Source organism: Anabas testudineus, chromosome 13, assembly GCF_900324465.2.
Source record: "Anabas testudineus chromosome 13, fAnaTes1.2, whole genome shotgun sequence".
NCBI lineage: Eukaryota > Metazoa > Chordata > Actinopteri > Anabantiformes > Anabantidae > Anabas > Anabas testudineus.
This window is the reverse complement of record NC_046622.1, coordinates 12,348,210-12,370,947: the sequence shown is the minus strand read 5'-3', so window position 1 is coordinate 12,370,947 and position 22,738 is coordinate 12,348,210. Positions and strand designations below refer to the sequence as shown.

General features: G+C 41.0%; 1 protein-coding gene across 4 annotated transcripts in view; it reads left to right on the top strand.

The window, feature by feature from the left end:
- dscamb (Down syndrome cell adhesion molecule b) overlaps nt 1-22,738 on the top strand; it is a 99,825-nt gene extending 77,087 nt beyond the window's left edge. The window contains exons 12-33 of one of the 4 annotated variants that reach the window (XM_026368783.1): nt 2,629-2,825; nt 3,294-3,390; nt 3,648-3,776; nt 3,919-4,086; nt 4,744-4,814; nt 5,200-5,443; nt 6,236-6,382; nt 7,343-7,498; nt 7,595-7,734; nt 7,927-8,080; nt 8,344-8,461; nt 8,801-8,967; nt 9,279-9,377; nt 10,565-10,753; nt 11,014-11,304; nt 13,184-13,360; nt 13,993-14,023; nt 14,270-14,385; nt 14,487-14,636; nt 16,185-16,385; nt 16,778-17,080; nt 21,358-22,738. In XM_026368783.1, coding sequence (XP_026224568.1) covers nt 2,629-2,825; nt 3,294-3,390; nt 3,648-3,776; nt 3,919-4,086; nt 4,744-4,814; nt 5,200-5,443; nt 6,236-6,382; nt 7,343-7,498; nt 7,595-7,734; nt 7,927-8,080; nt 8,344-8,461; nt 8,801-8,967; nt 9,279-9,377; nt 10,565-10,753; nt 11,014-11,304; nt 13,184-13,360; nt 13,993-14,023; nt 14,270-14,385; nt 14,487-14,636; nt 16,185-16,385; nt 16,778-17,080; nt 21,358-21,896 — 3,884 coding nt within the window. In that variant the 3' untranslated portion in view covers nt 21,897-22,738. Of the gene's footprint in view, nt 1-2,628; nt 2,826-3,293; nt 3,391-3,647; nt 3,777-3,918; nt 4,087-4,743; nt 4,815-5,199; nt 5,444-6,235; nt 6,383-7,342; nt 7,499-7,594; nt 7,735-7,926; nt 8,081-8,343; nt 8,462-8,800; nt 8,968-9,278; nt 9,378-10,564; nt 10,754-11,013; nt 11,305-13,183; nt 13,361-13,992; nt 14,024-14,269; nt 14,386-14,486; nt 14,652-16,184; nt 16,386-16,777; nt 17,081-21,357 lie in introns of all 4 variants that reach the window. The other 3 variants (XM_026368766.1, XM_026368792.1, XM_026368774.1) reach the window with 3 other exon arrangements.

The following is a 22,738-nucleotide window of genomic DNA, read 5'->3' as shown; positions in this document are numbered from 1 at the left end:
TCGATTTGTGTGTGGGATTTGCATTTTTGTGTGTATGTGTATATGTTCTGCTTAACTCTCTTGATTTTAATTCACGGTATACAAATCACAGCTGGACTGATGTTCTAGCAGATAAAGACTTTTCAAATATGGTTTATTGAAGGGTTTTCATATAGTGCCATGATAAGGTTCACATTTGTAATTTTAAGTGAAATGTTCTGAATGCTATTAGATCAGTTGTCATGAATCCTCTTCAGTCTCCAGGATTGGCGCTGGGTTCCGAAGAAATTTTGGTGTGGTACCCAAAACTGCAACCTAAGCACCAATTATGTTATGGACACTGTCTGGAATCTGGAAGAATTAAGATTTTTTCTTCCACACTGAGCAACTTTCATGGGAATGAGTGGGTGTCATGTTTTTCTCCGTATCCTGTTCTCAGAATTCTTTCAACAGCCTCTCTTAAAATAAAAATCAACACTTCATCTTGTGTCAGATTGTTCCAGTACAGTGGCTTGTGACGGGATAGAAGATAATCACATTCCCATTAACCTTAACTGTAATTTTCTGTTTGGTGTTAATTAGCAAACTTTAGCGTGCAACCTCACTAAACTGTGACGGTATAAACATCGTACCTGCTTCATATGAGCACGTTAACACAACGGAGGGAAACATAATCTGCTGCATGTTTTTTTGGGGGGGGGCTTGGTTGTAAAAACATCAGGGTAATTCAACTGCTGTCAGGTAAATTTCCATTCACACAAGTGCAGTGTAATAAATCTTTCATTATAATTTCAAGTACTTTAATTGACTTGTGATTGTCTGACCTTCCTGGCACTCCTTAGCTCCTGAGCAGACTGGTGCCTGTGTGAAGCCAAAACAAATGATTACAAAGTTATCTACAAATACTGTTTGACCCGGGGGAATACTGGATGCGTGAGGAGGCGTGTGTGTATTTCCAAACTGTGTTTGTGTGCACCATTGCTTCTGTTTTAGTTTGCATATGTTTTGTATGTGCATCTAAATGATTTTTTACCTTGTCAAACTGTGCGCTTGAACACTGAACATGGCCAGCATCCCCGTCTTTATTTGTGTCTTTCTGAACATGCAGACGGTGCGTACGTCTTTATTCACGTGTGCCTGTATGTGTTCAACTGTATGTGTCCTTCTGAGTTAACAGCATGGCCAGCAGACTTGTCTGCTGTGTATGAATATTCAAGCAGTCTCTCTCTCATCATTAAATCATCGCTGTCCTGGTGGGAGCCTGAAGAGGGATACGGAGTGAGAAAGCACGGGAGAGAGAGAGGGATCATAGTTAACGCTGCAGGGGTACATGCTCTCTCTCTCTCCTCCATCGTGTAGTGTGGCTGAGATGTGTCATGAGCACAAGTCTTTTCTGCTCCTTGTGCTCGCCCACTTAGCTCCCCCAGACACAGCCACTCTGATATACGCACGTTCATACATATGCACACACAGTAAATCATTCACATGCACACATTATTCAGGAGTGTAGTGACATTCACACAGTGACTCAAATACACATATTGCATCTTTTCTTGGAAGAGAAGGCCTCCAACCTCCACTTCACGAACATCTGCCACATGTAGCTGCCATTACTGTCCTGTTCAATGACACAGTATTCACTACAGCTCATTTACCCAACAGATGGTGAAACTCTTCTAATAGCTGTCTGGTCCTAAAAACATGTCTATTCAATGTAAATGAAGATGAATCAGTCATTTGATAGATTAGGAAAACCACGGAGAATCAATCAGTGTTGCAGCTCCCCACAGCTTCACAGAGTTTTAGCATCTTTTAGCTGATTGTTTTGGTTTTCTTTAATGTTAAGCTGTTCTCAGCAGGGTGTAGTGAAGGACAGCGTCTGAATTGTCTTCACTGATAAAGTTTAACATATTCATTCTTCCTTCTTAGTACTGCAGACGTTATTATGACATAACCCAATTCAGAAGCTCCACATTTTAGAGATCCCCTGCTGTGAATATCACCTGAAAGTGTTATAATCAGAAGGCAGGGTCTTGCAAGTTAGAAAAAAAAAAACAGAATGAAAGAAAGTGTAAGTGTAAGAATAGTGTGAGTACAGACTGTGAGTAGTCTGGGTGAGAGACATTCACAACAGATACTCATTCTGCCGAATGACACACAGGCACTCACACACAGTCTAGAAGTGCTGCTAATGAGCCTGGTGTGTGGTTACGGCGTAGAGCCAGACTGGCTCCATGCGCAGACTGATGGGAGTTCAGTCAGGTGTCACCGCTTTCTTCTCTGTTCCCCCGCCTCATTCTCAGAAAGCGGCACGTTACAGTCTGCTGTTGTTATCAAAGCAGGCAAAGGCTTACCTGAAGGGCTCCGTTTCAATCTCTAAGTATTGTAGGAGACAAGCAGACTCAAACATGACTTCACAACGGTCCCTGGAGTGTTTCAATAGTTGTCATAATTGTCAGCAAAAAGAAGAGAGAGGAGACTTCTCTGCACGGGACATGAAGTACAGTTAGAGAATGCATATGTACTGTGTTTTTTCAAAATACAGTTTGAGTTAGTTTATTTTGAGGCAACTGATTTTGATTCTTGCATTTTCTTTTCATTCCCTCCATCTCACTCACCCCCCCCCAAACCTCTGCCCACTCCATCTAGTCCCTGCCATGATTACTTCCTACCCCAACACTACTCTGGCGACACAGGGCGAGGAGAAGAGGATGAGCTGCATAGCTCATGGGGAGAAGCCCATCATGGTGCGCTGGGAGAAAGAAGAACGCATCATCAACCCTGAGACCAGTCGATATGTGGTCACTGTCAAAGAGGTGGCAGACGAAGTCATCTCTACGCTGGTGGTGAGCGCTCAGCTGCATTTTCAGTCTACTTTTTGAAGAGCGCACCAACCCTTCATCCATTTATGTCCATTCAGACAGATGGGAAGCAGAGATGCTGGGATATTCAGGCAAAAATATATTCACATAATCTTAAAATCTCCAAGTAGAGTGTGAAATATTAAAGAGCTACTTTCCAGTTCAATTTAATGGTGATTAAAACAGAGTGTGAATGTGAAATGTGTGTTCCTGTAATGAAGTATTGTAAAATTGCAAGGAATATGTGCCTAGACAAAAATGAGTAGTTAAGTTTCCCACATGGTTTAGAACATGTTTGTATCTCTAAAGGAAGAAAATATTGTAATAAGTTGCCCAACTTCCCTTTTGAAGAATCACCTGGGATGAGATTTTAGTGTGAATAATTTTAGACTCCTACATGATAGCCTGACTCTCTGCCCATCTGAAAGCCTTGCATGTGGTGTGTCTCTGTAGATTATGCCCACTGTTCGTGAAGACTCAGGGTTCTTCTCCTGTCATGCCATCAACTCCTTTGGTGAAGACCGAGGCATCATACAGCTGACAGTGCAAGGTAGGCTCCCCCACAACCTCGACTTATCTAGGTGATTTTTACAGTAGATATGTTTCGAAGAACACTAAATTCCTAAAACTAGAAAAGTTTTCCCTCATTTATTGCTTAGTGTATGAATTTATTTGCTGTACAGTGGGACTCCTGTGTTTTGAAATCTATCCATAATCTGTCACTGGAGAAATCACAGACAGAATAAAACCCATACATCTGTCTGTCCTGAGTCTCACTTTCATTCTTTCTCCTGCACATTTACTCAGAACCGCCCGACCCTCCAGAGGTGGAGATCCGGGAGGTTAAAGATCGAACCATAGCTCTTCGCTGGACCATGGGTTTTGATGGTAACAGCCCTATCACAGGATACGATATCGAGTGCAAGAACAAATCAGGTAGACATATGTTCAACTAATCAGCGCTTATTTAAGCATGTGTAAAAAAAGTAGAAGTTGTCTTTTAGAGTTACTGAAATGTTGTTACAATTCATGAATATGAGCTGAGAATTGTTATTATCTCTCTCTTTCCTTCTCGTAGCTTCTTGGCTGTCAGCCCAGGTAACCAAAGATGTGTCACCACAGCTCAACCAGGCTACTATTATTGACCTCCATCCTTCCTCTACTTACAACATTCGCATGGTTGCCAAGAACATCATCGGCAACAGCAATCCTAGCAACGAGCTCACCATCACCACTGATGAAGCAGGTTAATGTGCATTATATTTAGTTTAGTAAAAATAAAATTTCTGAAGTCACACTTTTAAAAGTGTTATTCACTGACACATGATTCATTTAAATACTTTTACTCAGCCATGTAGACAATTGGTACTGTAGATAATTGATACTCATGTCCATGTGTCCATTTCCTGCCAGCCCTTAAGCCTGTTGAGTCATCGTGTGCATAATTATTTTATAGTTGTTTTAAATAGAGGCAATCATCTTTTATATTTGGGGAAACAGATCAGTTCACTGTTGCTTTTAATCAGCTCTATCTGTGTTCACTTATTGTCTCTTGCTCTTAATGATCTTCCCCCCACAGGCACAACAGTACATGAAATAGCACATTTTGCCAGATTCATTGCTAAAATAAAGTCATAAACCTCATATTAAATAAAACATATATAATTTAGCACATCAATTTAAAGGTTAACGTTGCTGAGGGTAAAAGTGTTTTTAAAAATATTTTTAATTTGAGGTGCAACCTGCAAGATGCAGTGATGGGGGAGAGAAAGTGAAACCCTAACTCAACACCACCATCTAGTGGAATTGTTCAAGACTAGTCAAAAATGACTCTTCATCACTATCATCTCTCCCGTTTGAACAGAAGAATGCAGTGATGTTGAAAGTTGTGCTTCATTTACAGCTCCTGACGGCCCTCCACAAGATGTCACTCTGGAGCCCACCTCTCCACAGAGCATCAAAGTCTCCTGGAAGGTGCAGTTCAAACTTTAGTTGTCATAATATAAGCTACAAGACTCAAATGTAATTTATACCTATTGCAGTGAATCATTATGAATTAAACGTAAAGTCCATCCTGCACCCATGTGTACAGTATAATGTAATGTCACATGGAATAATAATACTTAAAACAGCATTTTGCACTTTTTGTTTTCATGTTTCACGTTTCTTTTATAACCTGCAGTCATTTTTACTGATGTTGTATTTTATATATGACAGATAATGTCAACCAAAAAATCAACCAACTATAAATAATAATTTTTTGTTCTGTTTTTGCTCTAGTATGTAGCATTTAAATGGTTTGGGTAAAAGACTAAATGTGGTTCTTAAACCTTTTTCTCTCCTTACTCTCGACTTGTAGCCTCCTCAGAAGCACCTTCAGAACGGTGTGATCCGTGGCTACCAGGTGGGCTACAGGGAGTACAGCCCTGGTGGTAGTCACCAGTTCACCATCATTAGCGTGGACACCACGGGAGATACCACGGAGAGCATCATTCTGGACAACCTGAAGAAATTCACCCAGTACAGCGTGGTGGTCCAGGCTGCAAACAGGGCAGGGACTGGGCCATCATCACAGCAGGTGGTTACCAAGACCCTGGAGGATGGTAAGGAGGGGATGTGGGTGTTATGTATGTTACTTAAATATCTATTTGTCCAAGCCCATGCAGCCAGCTGGGGGGTGTTGAAATGAATATATTGGATATAACCACAGTTTATATTTTTATTTTGTTCCAATATTTTAAACTTAATGACTGAGTTTTGAACCAGGTTTGACCCAACATTCATTCAACATACGTCTTTTAGCTGCAATGGCACAGAAAAGGCTGCGATATATTGTTGTGAAGAGCCTTCCCTCTACTGGACATTCATTGGATTACACCAGAAAAATAATCTTTTATTTTCATTACTATTCTAAGTCTCAGAAGCATATGTACACTGATTTTCAGAGTAATTTATTAGTTTTAAAGCCATCATATTTATCACACAAATTAGGCCCATTTCACAATAAATTAATCATTTTGATGCATTTAAAAAAATGTTTATGTTGAACATGATTTATGAAAACACAATTTACAATATAGCTAACATACTACATGGACATTGTTAAGATGTTATAGAGAGGTTATAGAGATGTTGTGTCTTTAATACCTAATCATTTTTGCATCTTTTTAAGCAACTAAGATATGAATCTATTTTCAAAGTAAACTATTCCTCATTAATAGTTCTTTCAGTTGTTTAAAAGATAATAATGATTTGGATATTTAAACTAAGGGTCAACAGTTACTTGTTTAACTAATTTCAAGCAGTCAGTGATTTGCCAACATGAGGGCACTTTAAACAGTTTCTGGTTCTGCTACTCAACAGCTGTCTACCGTTTCTCCTCTTGTGTCCGACAGTGCCATCTCGACCTCCTGAAAATGTCCTGGCTGTGGCCAAGTCTCCAGAGGTTATCTCTCTGTCCTGGATGCCGCTGCCCAGAGAAGCTCTGAATGGAAATCTGCAAGGATATAGAGTCATTTACTGGGCCAACCTGCCTGATGGAGGTATTAACGTCCAAACACAAACACTAATATAATTTATGGATACATGGGATTATCTTGTCTTTTCAAGTAATACTTGACTGATTTTAATTTACCTGATTTTGTCATTTATCCTCTTTGTTTTTCTCTTCTGTTGCTTGTCATGGTTCATCCACTAGGGGAAGCTGTGGCATCATCCTATTGTAATATCTTTCTATGTTGCAGAGAGGGGGTGTAATTCTGGTGGATTGAACTGTGTTTTGTGTGTGTGTGTGATTTATTGTTATGCTTAATTTTAAAACACTGTCATCAATAGTAGTAAGAGAGCAGTACTGCAGTTCATTTACCACTCATAAAAATATAGATTTTACCCATTCCACATTATAGGCTTATGATACACATATGTTGTTTTCACATTATTCAAAGTTTAAGTGTGATCTTCAATGCACATTATTTAAATTGAGTCAAATTATTTACATACTTGTTCAACTGTTTTTATTATTCCATATTATATATAATATAGAATAGACCTAGTGGTCTGTGTTGCACAGAAGCAGTATTTGTGATATATGTGTTGTTACCCTTTAATGTATACTGTGCCATATAGCAGTCATCCAACCTGCAGTCTGCCTGGCCTCCATCAATAATTCACAATGCAGTAACTAGCCAGGTTCTGTGCTTCAGTAGTGAGTGACATGGCTTAAGGACAGAAGAGGGGAGGAGAGGAGAGAGGAATCAGAGCAAAATGAAAACTAAAATCCTTTAATACCTGTTTTATACTTCTTATTATGCAGGGGAGTGCTTGCTATCTATTATCTATACTGTACATTCAGACCATTCTCAGTTGATTTCATCTCTTGACTGACTTGACAAAAATTTCTGCTTTGATCACAGGAAGACAGTACTTTGATCACTTCTCAACAATGCACCAATTCACATCAATGTACAGCCAGGATTATTAATCTGTCTCCTTTTCTGTGTCAGAATTGGGTGAAATCAGGAACGTCACCACTAATCAGCCGTCTCTGGAGCTGGATGGGTTGGAGAAGTACACCAACTACAGCATCCAGGTCTTAGCCTTCACCAATGCCGGGGATGGTGTCCGCAGTGAGCAGATCTATGTCCGCACAAAAGAAGATGGTATGAGAATTATTACCAGACGTCACAAATTACTGCTGTTTAGAAAATAATGTACTGAGGTCCAGTATATGGTGTCGTGTTCTTCTACTTCTTTAGTTCCTGGTCCTCCAGCAGGAGTGAAGGCTGCAGCCTCCAGTAGCTCAGTGGTGTTTGTCTCCTGGCTGCCTCCACTCAAACTCAACGGCATCATCAGGAAATACATCGTCTTCTGCTCCAACCTGCATCCGATGGTAATAGCATTTGTATACCACAAGATTTTCAGGATCGTTTTCAAATTCCACACCCAGTAGATTCGTAACCATGACCAGATAGTCATTATATAAGGAATACATATTAGGGTCGGACTGATACTTTTCTCTTCACAAATGGACTTTCTCTGAACACTGTAGCTACCCAATGGTACATTAATCCCTCACTCTACTTCACAGGTGATGAGTGAGTTTGAAGCGTCTCCAGATGCATATTTCTACAGGATCCCAAACTTGGCTCGGAACAGACAGTACAGTATCTGGGTTGTGGCTGTGACAGCTGCTGGTCATGGCAACAACAGTGAGAAGATCACAGTGGAGCCTCTGGCCAAAGGTACACCATCTTAACTAATAACAGACCTGACAATCTGAGATTTCTCCAATTCTCAATACACTTAAGAGTATTAAGAGTTTAAGAGCTTAAGAGTTTATCTGTGCACGTTTTAGTAGATTCTCATGTACAGTATATCATTGTTTTAATGTATAGATTGTTTAGACATTAAAGTATTAATAACAACACATTTGATATGATCAAATGATGACGATCATACATCCTGATCTTTTTTAAAGGCTTTTGTTTCTTTTTGTTGCTTTCAGCTCCAGCCAGGATTCTGACCTTCAATGGGACAGTGACCACTCCCTGGATGAAAGACATTGTTTTACCTTGCAAGGCTGTTGGAGACCCACCTCCTACCATCAAGTGGCTCAAGGGAAAGTAAGTCACACACAAACAATCACATGCACACAAAGAGGACATTGGGTTTTCTGTGCCAAACACAAAAAAAGACCTCCAGGCTGTTATGAGAAAAAGATGCAAAAGCCAGAATCGTGATGGTATGAAGGTATATGAGTGCTCACAGTATGGGTGACTTGCATACATTACAGTATGTTTGAAAGTGCTATTGAAACAAAGGAGTATACGGGAATTTTAGATAGACACAAAGTATGACTATGTCTAAAATCGGTTCTTATAATCTACTATATCTACTTTTGTCACATTTAAGTGAGTTAACAGAATTTAAAATATTCTTAACTCTGTCTTGTTCTTCTCCAGCACCAACGGGACTCCTACTCCTGTCCTGGTGGATGGTCGCCGTAGTGTCCACACCAATGGCAGCTTCATCATCCGCACAGTGAAAGCAGAGGATTCTGGGAACTACAGCTGTGTGGCCAGCAACAACTGGGGATCAGATGAGATCACACTCAACCTGCAGGTCCAAGGCAAGTGGAAAACCTATAAAAGAGCCATTTCTGCTTTCTGTGTAAGTGCATATAGGCTTGCAACTTTATATACAGCAGCATCTCTTAGCCCACCAGATGTCTAAGCACAGAGTTCAGAGGTCGCCCATCACTCTTATAGCTCGCACAAGCTCGTGCAAGGTCGAGCAAGCTCAGCCAAAGGTTTGGCCCGAATGTCTCAGCAGGGGAAACCATACTGCGATTAAACACTAGGCTTTGAATCTTGACATGAGGCCATTTAATACAAATAATAACTATACTGTGCAATGCAATATGTGTCCTCATATCCGCAGTTCCTCCTGATCAGCCACGCCTCACTGTTACCAAGACTACCACCACATCAATCACATTGTCATGGATACCTGGAGACAACGGAGGGAGCTCCATCCGAGGTGACGGACGAAAACACACAAACAACAAATGAATTTGAAACAGCACAGTGGACAGTTTCCTCACTCTGCTGTGCACACACTATGACTCAGTGACATACATTATCCATTACATTAAACTGAAACATCTCTAAGTTGCTTCTTTAACTGAGGTCTAACATCTCAGTACTTGTTTCTGTATCTCATTATCTGCTGATAAGGTTCAGTACTCAAGTCCTAAAAAGTAGATTAAAAAATGGCAAGAAAGATTAAGTCTGTTCAAGTGAACGTTTAAAGTGCTCCATCTTCAGGAAAGCACAATCACAGTGAGGCTATTTGTGGTGATTTATCACGCCTCTTAATCACGGGGCACTCACTATAAAAACTGTCAATGATAGCTTCTCTGTGCTGTTTGTTTTTGCTTTCCTGCCCACAGCGTCATCCATCACCCAAATACATACATCTGAACTTTCAATTGTCTAGTTTTAGCCAGACACATGGGATGCTCTAGGCAAGCTAATTTTCTGTCCATCTTGGGTCTGGATAACCTTTGGATTCATTACTATAAAATTTAATGCAGACAAGAGTTAGAGATCCCCAGGCTTTTCATTTTGTACCACCAACAGGCCAAATGATTTTCATGTGATCAGCACTTTTAGAGATGGGATTGCATTGTACTAGGACTGTGTGATAGAGTCTGCATCTTAGCATTTACTGAATTGTTAGTCAATTGTTAGTAAATGGTTAGGTGTTGTTACAGTGATGAATGGACTTAAGCTGATGTGAGGCATCTACGTTTCTCAGGAACATTCCCAGGGTAAAAAGTTCCTCCAGTGCATTGTGATTTCTGTTTCCACAGCAGGGACATTTTGCAGTAAAATGATCTCCCCAGAACTTTATTTAGACCCTGGTTCCTTTGGTGGAAATGTCAGTAGAGAAATAAAATTCCTCAGAAGGTTGTTTGTCTGTCAACAACTCCATGCTTTCTCTTTCATTATTTTCTTGAAAGCAGATATATTAAAATAAATCCACTGGAAAATCACCATTAACAATAATTTATTATATAATTAATATAATTAATTAACATTAACAATTTTCGAAACAATCAAAATTTGGAAGAAAATTTAAAAAAGAATTTGTATATGTGCGATGACGTTTTTCCAATTATGTTTTTTCTACTTCTCTCATAACTCACCCGTCTTCCTCCCCAGGTTACATCCTGCAGTACTCAGAAGACAACAGTGAGCAGTGGGGCAGTTTTCCCATCAGTCCTAGTGAACGCTCATACCGTCTGGAGAACCTGAAGTGTGGCACCTGGTACAAATTCACCCTGACGGCCCAGAATGCAGTGGGTCCAGGACGCATCAGTGAAATCATAGAAGCTAAGACCCATGGGAAAGGTAGGCAGTGTCACACTAGAGAACAAGATTGAGTTTGAGGGTTAGTCAAAATTCGGGGTTGTGATTACATTGTCTTGGATTATTGGAAGTAAATTCATTTGTACAGTTCATTTGTTGCCATATCGACAAAATGGTAAAGTTGATTTTGTACAGATTTGAACAGTATCACACATTTGAACTAAACTATAATGTTGAACTGTCTGCTTGCTTGCTTGTTTTCTGAGTTCCTAGCTTTACTCATCCCTCTGTCTTCTCCTCAGAACCCCAGTTTGCCAAGGAACATGAACTCTTCACCAGCATAAACTCCACCAGGGCCAGGCTCAACCTGGTTGGCTGGAATAACGGTGGCTGTCCAATCACCTCATTTGTACTGGAATACCGAGCAGTGGACTCTCCTACTTGGACCACAGCCCAACGCACATCGCTGACCAAGAGCTACATCTTGTACGACCTGCAGGAGGCGACCTGGTATGAACTGCAGATGAAGGTCACCAACAGCGCCGGCTCAGCAGAAAAGAGGGTCACGTTCGCTACTCTCAATGCTGATGGAAGTGAGTTTGGTTTAAGTACTTAACAAGGATCATTAGTGGCTCAGTACAGTGTAGGCAGACGGGAGCAACTCAGTAATACTTTAAGTACAAGGTGTAATAAGAATAAGACGTCCCTTTAACTTTTAATGTAGCCAAACATTTAATATAAGATGAAGTGGAACCAAAAACGAGCCTTTAGTGTGCAGTTTGAGATGTTATGATAACTAGGCCTGAAACATAGTTTTGAAGTAGGGAACTACTATATTTCTCCACAATGCATATTCAGAAGATAAGATAAGATAAGATAAGATAAAGCTTTATTGTCATTGTACAGTCACACTTGGTACAACAGTACAACGAAATTGCAAACTGTCCCACATTGGTGCAAGGAGAGAGTAGAAAAACAACATAATAATAATAAAACATCTTACAATTACCTTTCATACAAAAAGTATTTAAATATATATACATATATTCATATATATATATATATATATATATATATACACAATTATATATACAAATATACACATGCACACCAGCTGTATATACAGAATATACAATCTACATTCTTCTAGAAAAAAAAACTAAACCAGATGTGTGTGTGTGTTCATGAGGGCTATTGCTCTATTGTAGAAACTGTCTCTGAGTCTGTTGGTCCGTGACCTCAGCACCCTGAGTCTTTTTCCAGAGGGCAACCATTTAAACACCCGGTGTCCCGGGTGTGTGCAGTCTTTCAGGATGGAGGGTTGAGGTCAAAGGGAAGAATTTAAACACAGCGTAAGACTCAAAGTACTTAGTGGTACAAGTGAGTATTTTTCTGTTGTCATTAACAAAAGCATTATTGCAGCACCCCTTAAAACAATGCAGCAACTGTTTAGACCAACAGTGTTTCAGCAGGAGGTGCTGCCTACTGTACAGTATATGCTCTAAGATTATTTGTGAATCAGACTGTTTTGTCAGCCTTTGAACAAACTGACAGGTATTCTGACGGCTCAGTTGAGTAAGAACGCGGCCCATGGTCTAGCTTTATTTGCCTCAGGCTGCAGATTGTGTCAGTCATACACAAATGGAGTGTATAAGCTGTACAAGGAGGATGGGAGGTAGTGAGAGCACTGTGGCGCACTCTAGACTATTCATTAATTTCCTTTGAAGGGTTTTGCTGAGACGTGTAAGCTGCCTGTCAGGATGTTATGTGCCAGTGAAAGGGCTTTCGTTCGTGTGTGTGTGTGTGTGTGTGTGTGTGTGTGTGTGTGTGTGTGTTTGTGTGTGTGGATGCTATTGTGAGTTTGACAGTGGGTCTATAGCTCAGCTCAGTAGCCCGGGAGACTAGCAGCACATATTCATTCTGTTCAAACCCGGTGCCCTAGCTTCGATCAGCTACAGGCTTTTCTACTTTGGCTGAGGAGGAAATTAAATTTAAATGGGATATATTAATTTAATGAAAGACAGGCATTAGGGGACTTTCACAAATTCTAAAGTAGCTGCAGAGGCTATTCTTGTTGACAGCATAATAATTAATAAAGCATGATGTATAATGCAACATCAGGGGGGTTTTCGCTCGAAGAAGGTTGCCTGTAGACGTGTTCATCATCATGTAGGAGTGCTGTGGCTCTCTCTGGTGCTCCAGAGCCTAGAAATGTTTCCCTCTCTAAAATCTCCCGCTCCAAAATGATTGATTTTACAATAATTATATTTTCAAAATTGTTATGTTGGTGATATGTGATGTTACATAAAATAAGTAGTGTATATTTGAACAAATGTTTTCTGTAAAGAGCAACAAAACTGAACATTATTAAGGAAGTCATATAGACTGAAGATGGAGTCAAGTAAAAAACTCCAGACAAACATTCTGGTGATGCTCTTCATGTCTCATCAATGGCTTAATGCTCCTTTCAAGGTACCATCCCTCCTCTGCTGAAAACCGGAGACCCCATCTCAGGCAACATGTCTGGCAGCGGCGGTCTGAAGATGGTGGTGACCATCACGTCTATTCTTGTGGTAGCTGTGCTGGTCTTTATCATGCTTATGGTGCTAAAGAGGAGACGAAGGGAGCAGAGACTGAAGAGACTCAGAGGTGAGTTTTTTTAGTTATTAGTACAAGCAAGTCCTGAAATACCAGCAAGTCCTGAAATAACAGCTTAACAAACACAGCTTGTTGCAGAAATGTCTTCAGCATTTTGCCTGTTGTCAACTCTCTGAAGCTCCATGTTCACCCCTACACCAGTATAAGTGCATATTTACATATTCACACTGTTCTCAGGATGCTAATTTTAGTGAATTGTTGTACAACAGCTGGTAAAGTGATTGTGTATGAAAAGTAGTTCAGTTAAAACGACCAGCTCATCCTCTTCACCTATTTCTAGAGCACTGTGTGCTTGTGAAAGCGACAGAGAACGGGGCCAAAGGACTAGATTGGGACATCCCAGATACACAGATGACTGATTTATAAGCACACCCATTAGCACACAGACAAAGGAAAAGCAATACATTCAGAGCATCAAATAAAATACTTTCTATTGTTAAAACTGTTACAGTTACAATGAACCGATAACAAACTTTCCTTTTTTTTATGTTCATTTTTCGTCTTCTCTAACTTGTTTTTGTTGCTTCTTCAAGAAGTTGTCAGTGACTACAGTATTTTCCCTGCTGCTTATCAACTAGGACAGTACTATTATGGTATTAACTACCTCTTTGCTGACTTCACAGATGCCAAAAGCCTGGCAGAAATGCTGATGAGGTATGTGTGCTTAATTTTAATTTATGCTTGCTGCTTTCGTTTAAACTGCGGACATAAATCACAGTGTAGCCCAGAGTTACAGTTCCTATCAGTAAACATCAAATATATTGCACAGAGGATATGCTGCCTCTCTTGATTTCTTACAGCTACTTATCAACTTAAATGGAATTGAATTAGCATTTCTGCAATACAATGCAAAATCATGCAGCTGAAAAGTAATGAATTTTTCTCATTAATCTCCTCCAGTAAGAACACACGGACACCAGACACAGTGAACAAGCAGCAGCAGACATTAAGAATGCACATCGACATCCCCAGAGCCCAGCTCCTCATCGAGGAGCGGGACACCATGGAGACAATCGGTAATTTACTGAAAAATGACATGTTGTCAGTCAGTGTATTAATTATGCTTATGAATGATAGAATTCAAGTTATCACCCCTCTCTCTCTCTCTGTCTTTTAGATGACAGGTCCACTGTGCTGCTGACAGACAATGACTTTGGGGAGGCAAACAAGCAAAAATCGTCCACAGTGACCCACACAGTCCACTACCAGTCTCTGTCCCAGGCCACTGGACCACTGGTTGACGTGTCCGATGCCAGGCCTGGAACCAGTGAGTCCCACCACCGTCAGTGCTCAACATTTATTTCTTTTACTACTAATATTGCTACCATAACTTTAGTCTTGTGTTACTAACAAAACATAAAATTGTAAGTGTTGTGTAGCTAAACCAGGTAGTTGTTTTAATTTACAGTTACTGTATATGTACTGCAGTACATAGTAAGAATATACTGTATATATTGTGTATTTATTCTGAATGTCACTGCAAAGGAAACTTGCCTCAGTGCCTTGAAACAGCGTACTGTAGAAACACCATTTAGATGTGAATTCATCCGAGTTACATACAAGGAAAATGGGTTTCCCCCCCTGTCGTAGAATAACTGTACACTGATCTCATACAGTATGTGAGCCACCTTCCAGCAGTGAGATTACAAAGACACAGCAGCTGTGCTGCAGCGCAACCTCTGAGCTTCTGGTGTTTGAGCTCCGCTGAAGCAGAACTGATGAAGAGTAGCGATCTCGCTGCCTCTTCTTGACATGTCCTCACCTCATTGCCCTGCTCCAACTGGTCAGTTGGGCCTGCGTGCACACATGGACACACAGACTTGGACGTGCACGCTCAGATTAGTGATTGTACTGAAATGATTTTGGTGCAGACAGTGCAAATTTTCCCATCCACATATGCCATCAGAGATTCAGATAACATAAACATATGCACTGGAAAATATAATATACGTGTGTTTGTGTGTGTGTGTGTGCATTCATGTCAACACTCACATACATATGCATTTACACACAAGTAGTCATTGTTTCATTTAACCTGGCAAGTGAGGCATGAACTCAGTTTGCTGATTCAGCCTTTTTTGTTTTTTTCTTCCTGCTGTTGGCCAAACACCTCCATCGTTTCATGCCTCCACCCCTCCCTACTGATAGAATTACTGTCTGTCCTTCTACGATTACCAGCACCATTCTTCACTGCACAGATCCAGTCCAGGCTGTTATTAAAGAGTCTCATTCTGATTTGGCCAGCGATGAATAGAACAGCAGTCTGTCTGGGTCAGACTGAGTATGATACTATTTATATGTTTGAATGGAGGCCCTTAGAGCTCGTGATTGATGTTACTGCATGGAGCTGGGGTCTAATGCTCAGTGATCAAGAGATTTGTCTCTCAACACAGTGAAAAACACATACATTATCTTCTTCTGCTACAAATCAGGTTGTTTTAGGTTGCTAGTGAACTGTTAAAACATTTTCCCACCAAATGAAAGATTGAAATCTGTTAACATTGTCTTGCAACTTGAACACAGGAAAGTAAAAAACTGTCAGTGTCTGTTAAAAGATTAGAGCCCAGCTGTTGGTGCCACGTGTCCTTGTAGATTTGAGCTTGTTTGTTTATTACTCTGTGCCAACTGTGTCATTTTATATTCTGTACAAGGATGTAAGAAATGTTTTCCTTTTCATTCTGTTGATCTCAGTCATTTGGAAACTAAATACTCTGACGGTGACTAGCACAGCTTGTCACAGCTAGATTTTATTCTAAAAGAAATTCTGTTTATTTTCTGTGTTCACAAACGATGTTGGCCCTTGTCTCCTCACTAGATCCTACTGCCAGACGCACTGCCAAAGCTGGTCCTGCCGCAGCACGGAGCCGCTATGCCAGCCAGTGGACCCTGAACAGGCCACACCCCACCAGCTCCTCACACACCTTGACCACTGACTGGAGACTCCCCACACCACGTGCCACTGGATCTGTGGACAAAGAGAGCGACAGCTACAGCGTCAGCCCTTCACAGGATACAGGTAGAGTGGAGCGGGGAACAGGGTGACCATCACAGTTAGCCTCTGTTTTTTTAGATTCATGTTACAAAGTTTGCAAATGTGACAGAAACCATGCAGCTTTTGGAACGTTTGAGCTGATCGCTATGGCTTTCACGTTGACTCTTTTGCAGTCCAAAACATTACTAGCTCCCCTTTTCATTTGAAAGCGGCAGAAACTTTGGGGCGTACTCTTGGCTGAAGCTTCCAGAGTGTGAATCCAACATATCCCCATGCCAGATCCCTTCATCTCTCTCATACCTCCTTCATCTATTCATGTATTGCATATTATGTATTATAATATATTCATACAGTAAATTAATTAATGCACATATGAATGGATTCAGAAAATGTATAAATGTACTTGTATTCATCAGACCGTGCACGGAGCAGCATGGTATCAACAGAGAGTGCATCCTCCACCTATGAGGAGCTGGCTAGAGCCTACGAGCATGCCAAGATGGAAGAACAACTCCGCCATGCCAAATTCACCATCACCGAGTGCTTCATCTCTGACACCTCATCTGAACAGATGACCGCAGGGACCAACGACTACACTGACAGCCTGACCTCCAGCACGCCCTCTGAGTCGGGCATCTGCCGCTTTACTGCTTCGCCACCCAAACCTCAGGATGTCAGTCGGGTCATGAACATGGCTGTGCCCAAGGCACACAGACCTGGTAAGGAAGTGCATGTTACAACAAAAAGCATAAACATGATTCATTTAACCTTGTACTACCACATAAAGGACTTTCTGTCCCAATTCATAATTTACCAGAGCTTTTTTTTTTTTCTGGGTCACTTTTACTGTTGAGTCATTTCAGGACGATTGGTTATTGTAGAAATCGTTAAAGATAAATACAACCTCCTGCACTCTGGAATAATACAGCATTTGTAGCAAGTTTATAGATTTGGAAAATAAAAAATGTTAATTTCAGTTTGTTCAGTATTTTTGACTAAAGCCCTAAATTTAATTAAAGCTAACCATCATAACAGACTAAAGCACATCTTTACTGTTTTCATGTGGGACACTCTTTATTGTAAGAAAACCCATTAGTAAGTGATTTTATATCTTTAATCACTTAAAAGCTTGGTCTCTGTCTTATACATGTGCAGTTTGAGTAACCCTGTTGTGCTGTGCTCTCTTCTGTCAGGTCGTAGTCTTACCTTACGTGACCCTCTGCTACTTTGCGTAGTCCTGCAGCTCAATTACAGGGTCTGACAGAGCATGTTGACATCCTGCTGGCACAATCACAGAACATTTAAACAGACAAACACCCGGCTCCCTGAGAAGGGTGTTTGTATACACTTAATCTATCATCCCATCTGCCGCCACATTACAGTGTGTCTGGGGCCACTGATAATTAGCGTTGTTGGAGGTGTCCCATCCTAGGACCAGAAATGTAAGTCTGTGTTCGTGTGTGTGTGGACACAAAGGTACAATACGCTATCCCAGAATACTCAGTTTGACCAGCAGGAGTTGAGGCTATTAGATCTGCTTCTTAAGTTTCAGACCTCATTATGTTTTGAACGTTTGTGCACAGGACAGGAGACTCGAATCACCAGAGAGAGGGCAACTAAAGGCCATCTGTCAACCTAAGCTGAAGCTATTGTCACTCTTTACAAAACGACTCTTACCCAGCACAGTGGAGAGCATTTTGTGAAATGCCAGCCTCTTAGCCTTTCAGGCTGGGGTGGCTTTGCTCAGCACTAGACTCTGGTGTCAGTTACATTTGGGGATTAAGTGCAGGCATACGAATCTACCTCTGCTTTACTGGTGAAAGTGTTCTTTTTGAGACGTGTTGCTGCCATCAATTTCAAAATTACCTTATTTTATTCATAAAATGTTACATTTTCTTAGTTTAATGATTGAATTTGAGTTTTCTATTTTCTATTGCAAATAGAATATGGATTTATAAAATTTGCTAATTACTGCAGGCTACTCCACACTTTGTTGGAATTAGGTTGTATTTCAGCTGACTCTACAGTCTATAGAGTGTAACATGATAAGAATGTGGTTTTCTAATCAAAGACCTGCAGCAAATTTTACAATTAATAAATAGGCTACACATTGCTTTAATTACAGCATCCTAAAGGCTTAAAGATAAAAGGCCAATATAAATTTGTTCTGGGACATCTGTTCATCCTTAGTGTAAGAATTGTTTCTGCATATAAAAAGGTTGAATGTTGATTTGCAGTTAACCAATTCTAACATAGCAACACCTGAAACTGAAAAAAAAAAGACAGAAAAATGCTGCCTGCTGTTGCTGATAACAAGGTTGATGCATGAGGTTAGACCAAACCAGTCGTGGGCCTGGGTTGGAAGGTACTTGCTGCATAGAGCTAAGGGAACCTGCAATGGCCCGTGGCTTCATCAGTATACAGTAGCAATCTGAACACTATTGAGGGCCAGACCACTCTACTTACACAGTTATGTGTATCAAATAATCACTTTTCACATGGGTAATCTATTGTAAAAGTAGGAAATGCAAAAGAAATGTTTTTTCATACGAGTATATCACAGTATTAATCCATTGAAACCCAGACTCAACGTGGAGGTCAGTTTGACTGACAGCTGTTGAATGATCCAGCATCAACACCACTGCGTCTGACTACCCCGAGCTGACCTCGTCTCTCCAAAGGCAGCTTCTCACTCATCTCTCTCTTTCTCCATCTCATCTGCTCTCATGTGACCTGCTGTTATGAGAGTAACAGTTTGTTTATTTGTGCTCCTCTTCTATAGTACTTCATAAGACCAAAACTGTGTTCCTATACAGTGTGTTCCCCAGCACTGTGCCCATAAAGCTTTACACCTGTACTGGTAATTATAGGGCTACGGGCAGCAACCAGCTTATGATAGGCCTGTAAATATATTGTGTGTGTGTGTGTGTGTGGGATCCTGAATGACATAGACAATATAGACATACAGGTCAACGAATTTGAAGCATCACCAACCACAACAGTGCGCACTATGCTGCATCAGACATCAGATTAATGACTTGGCAAAGATTTGCTGTTGTATTATGGTTACACATACTGTCCCATTACTGTATGATCTGCAATTTACAGGCTGATGAATTTTCAAACTACATTTCTAATGAGCTCCCACAGAAACACTTAAATCTATATCTAATTCAATTAACACTCCCAGCCATTCATCATCTTTGCTGGCACTAATAGGCCTTATTATAATACGCACAGTCAATTATTCATTCTCCATGAGAACCCAGAAATCCTTTCTCCAAGGTTACATGTTGCACTGAATCTGCAGAAATGGCCTCATCTGTGCTGGTGCTAATGCACAGTAGCCAGCAGGATACTTACATTTGTGTGTGCACATGTGGAATTTGTACATCAGTCTGTCAGCACATGTTGGAGAGAGAATTTGTGTTGAAAAATGCTTTTAGCAACGTATTCTACACCTGTGAACAATTGCTGATCTCTGCTTCTCTGAAAGCTGAATGTGAAGACGACCGCTTCAGGGTGCATTAACGAACGCAGACCCCAGTGCAGCCCGCTAGATTTGGCAACCCAACACCCTTTTATCATTGGCTAATTTGCTCTGTTAAATATGTAATCCAATCAGGGAAAGAGATACAGTGACAGTGGTGGTACCATATCCTCATTGAACTGAATCACTGAATCAGTGTGTCTCTCCCTGTCTGTTTATACATCTTATTCAACACCTCAGACAATTAAGGTTCAAATAACAGTATCAATCAGTTGGGGTATTAAATCTGGCCTGGTCTATCTTCCTACAGGTGTTTGCTACAGTTATTCTATTTCATAATAATGCTTTGGGTCTGCACTACTGTGCTGTAGTGGTTAGCACTGTTGCCTCACAGCAACAGTTTGGGTTTGCATGTTCTCCCCGCATGCCTGTGGGTTTTTGCAGGTACTCCTAGAGTCCAAAGACATGCAGTTTTGTGACTTGTGAATTTCCCATGGGTGTGAGTGTGAGTGTGGATGGTTGTCTGTCTCTATGATAGACTGGCTGTTCAGGGTGTAACCCGCCTCTTGCCCCATGGGCAGCTGAGATAGGCTTCAGCACCCCCAGTGAGCCTTAACAGGAAAAACAGTTACAATAAAGGATGGATGGATGGATAGTTCTCACTGTCCTACAGAGTAACTACACTTCCAGCAAAAACAGGTTTTCGGAATTGCCAAATGCAAAAACTGATAGAATTGAAAAGCGGCAGAAATAGCAGAGGGATAGTCAATCATCCAGCATCATCACAGTAGGAAAGGATTATTGGATCACCTCTTGACAATGGCAGCAAAGATAACATTGTAATATTCGGCTTCCTATTACATTATGCTCTGCACATTTTTCCTGATGGCATCAATTGAATTAAATAGATTCACACTGGGAGAAGATTGGTATTGCATTAAAATAATAGTTATGTGAATCACAATCACGGAAGGGCCCGAGGTGAGCAAATGTAGCGGTGTAAATGTGAGTAAAATATTGATTTTCAGCTCTCTATGCAGTTAATTTAAAGAGAGAGGAAGGGTAATGGTGTCTGTAGAGACAGAGCACATACAGGACTGTACACACAGCGAGGACTGCGGTGCCTCACAGCAACAGTCCCATTACACTTTCTCTGGGGGTGTGCAGGGACTGTGGTGAATATAATCATGGCACAAATCTAAATCCTTTGTAAAAAACTACATTAAGGGAAAAATACCTCCCTATAGTCATGTAGAATGAAATAAATATCTGAAATATAGTGAGTTTCTGACTTAGTTCATCAGGTGGCCATGTAAATGATACTGTTTCTCCTAGTGTAGCTAGTTCAACTTTTTAAACTGATAATATCTCAGTGTTGCGTTCACAGTTTGTTTGCTGCCCTCAAATACTCATCCAAATGAATCAACACTGCTTTAAACACGGTAATTTAATTAAACCTTAATTCACCTATTTCTTGTTTCCTTTGTGTTTTTGTGTGTCTCCCAGGTGGGGAGTTGGTCCACTTGCCGCCTTACCTCCGTATGGACTTCCTGTTGAACCGCGGCGTGCCTCTGGCAGCCCGAGGTGGAGGGGTCAGCAGCAGCAGTGGTAGCAGCAGCAGTGGAGGAGGAGGAGGTGGTGGAGCAGGTGGAGGAGGTGGTGCAGGAGCAGGTGGAGTTGTTGCTGGTGCTACTGGGGAAGCAAGAGGAGGGGGCGTTGGAGGAGCCATGGGCCAGACCTGCTTAGAACCCCAGAGGAGCCGTACCCTGAAGAGGCCACCTCCCATGGAGCCCACACCCATGGAAGTGCCCTCACCTAGGGAGGTGCAGCAGTGGCAGCCAGGAACTGCCTCCACCCTCCCCCACAGGGATGTCCGCGAGAGGGGAGAGGCCCGGGGTGAGGTCCGGGCAGAGGTCCCTTCCTCAGGAGACCTAGCCCAAGCACAGGCTGCCAAGCTCAGCACTTCCCAGGAGTCACTGCTGGATTCTAGAGGACACCTGAAACAGAGCAACAACCCCTATGCCAAGTCTTACACTCTGGTATAACACTGGGACACACAGGACTGCTTCAGACAACAGACTACTGCAGACACACTGGAGGAGGAAGGACAGGAGACAGACGACAGGCACAGGATAGACAGAATTCCACAACAGAAATTGTTGTATATAGAGCCGTTTCTGACATGCGTCTGAAGTGGATGCTTTTCTTTGAGTCTGTCTTTCTTTCTTTCACTCTTTTCTTTCTTTCCTCTCTTGCTCTTCTCTGTTACTTTCACACTTTTCATTCTCTCACACCTCGCTCACAATTTTTATTTTCTACTTGAGTATTCTTTTATTCTAAAGTGACAACATATGAGGATTGCCAAAATGATTTATTTAAAAATTGAGAAAGAGAAAAAAATACTATTGAATTTATATCAAGGACAATTATAGTCATTATTATTATTACTATTATTATCATATAAAAACAGAAAATATCTAAAAAAGAATGGGAAAGAGAGGAGGACTCTGGAGCACTCTGCAGGAGAACATTGCTTTCTTAATTTATTTTTATTTTATTGTCGCAGTGTGATGAAATCTGTGATTGGGTAACTGAGGGGGGTTTTAGCACTATGAGGAGCCAATAGAGGAGAAGAAGAGCGACATCGGACATGACCGCCAATGCTGACCAATCGTAATGTTTTTCGACCTTTCTGACGACTGCATGGCGACTGATCAAATGACAATTAATAGAAATGGCTGGAAATCCAAAAAAAAAAAAAAAGAGAAGATTTTTTTGTCACACTATGGAATTATACAATGTGAATATATATAAAGAGATCACTTTTATTTGTGGATATTACGGGGAAAATGATTTGGTTAATAAAGTCCTTAGTCATGTTTGCACA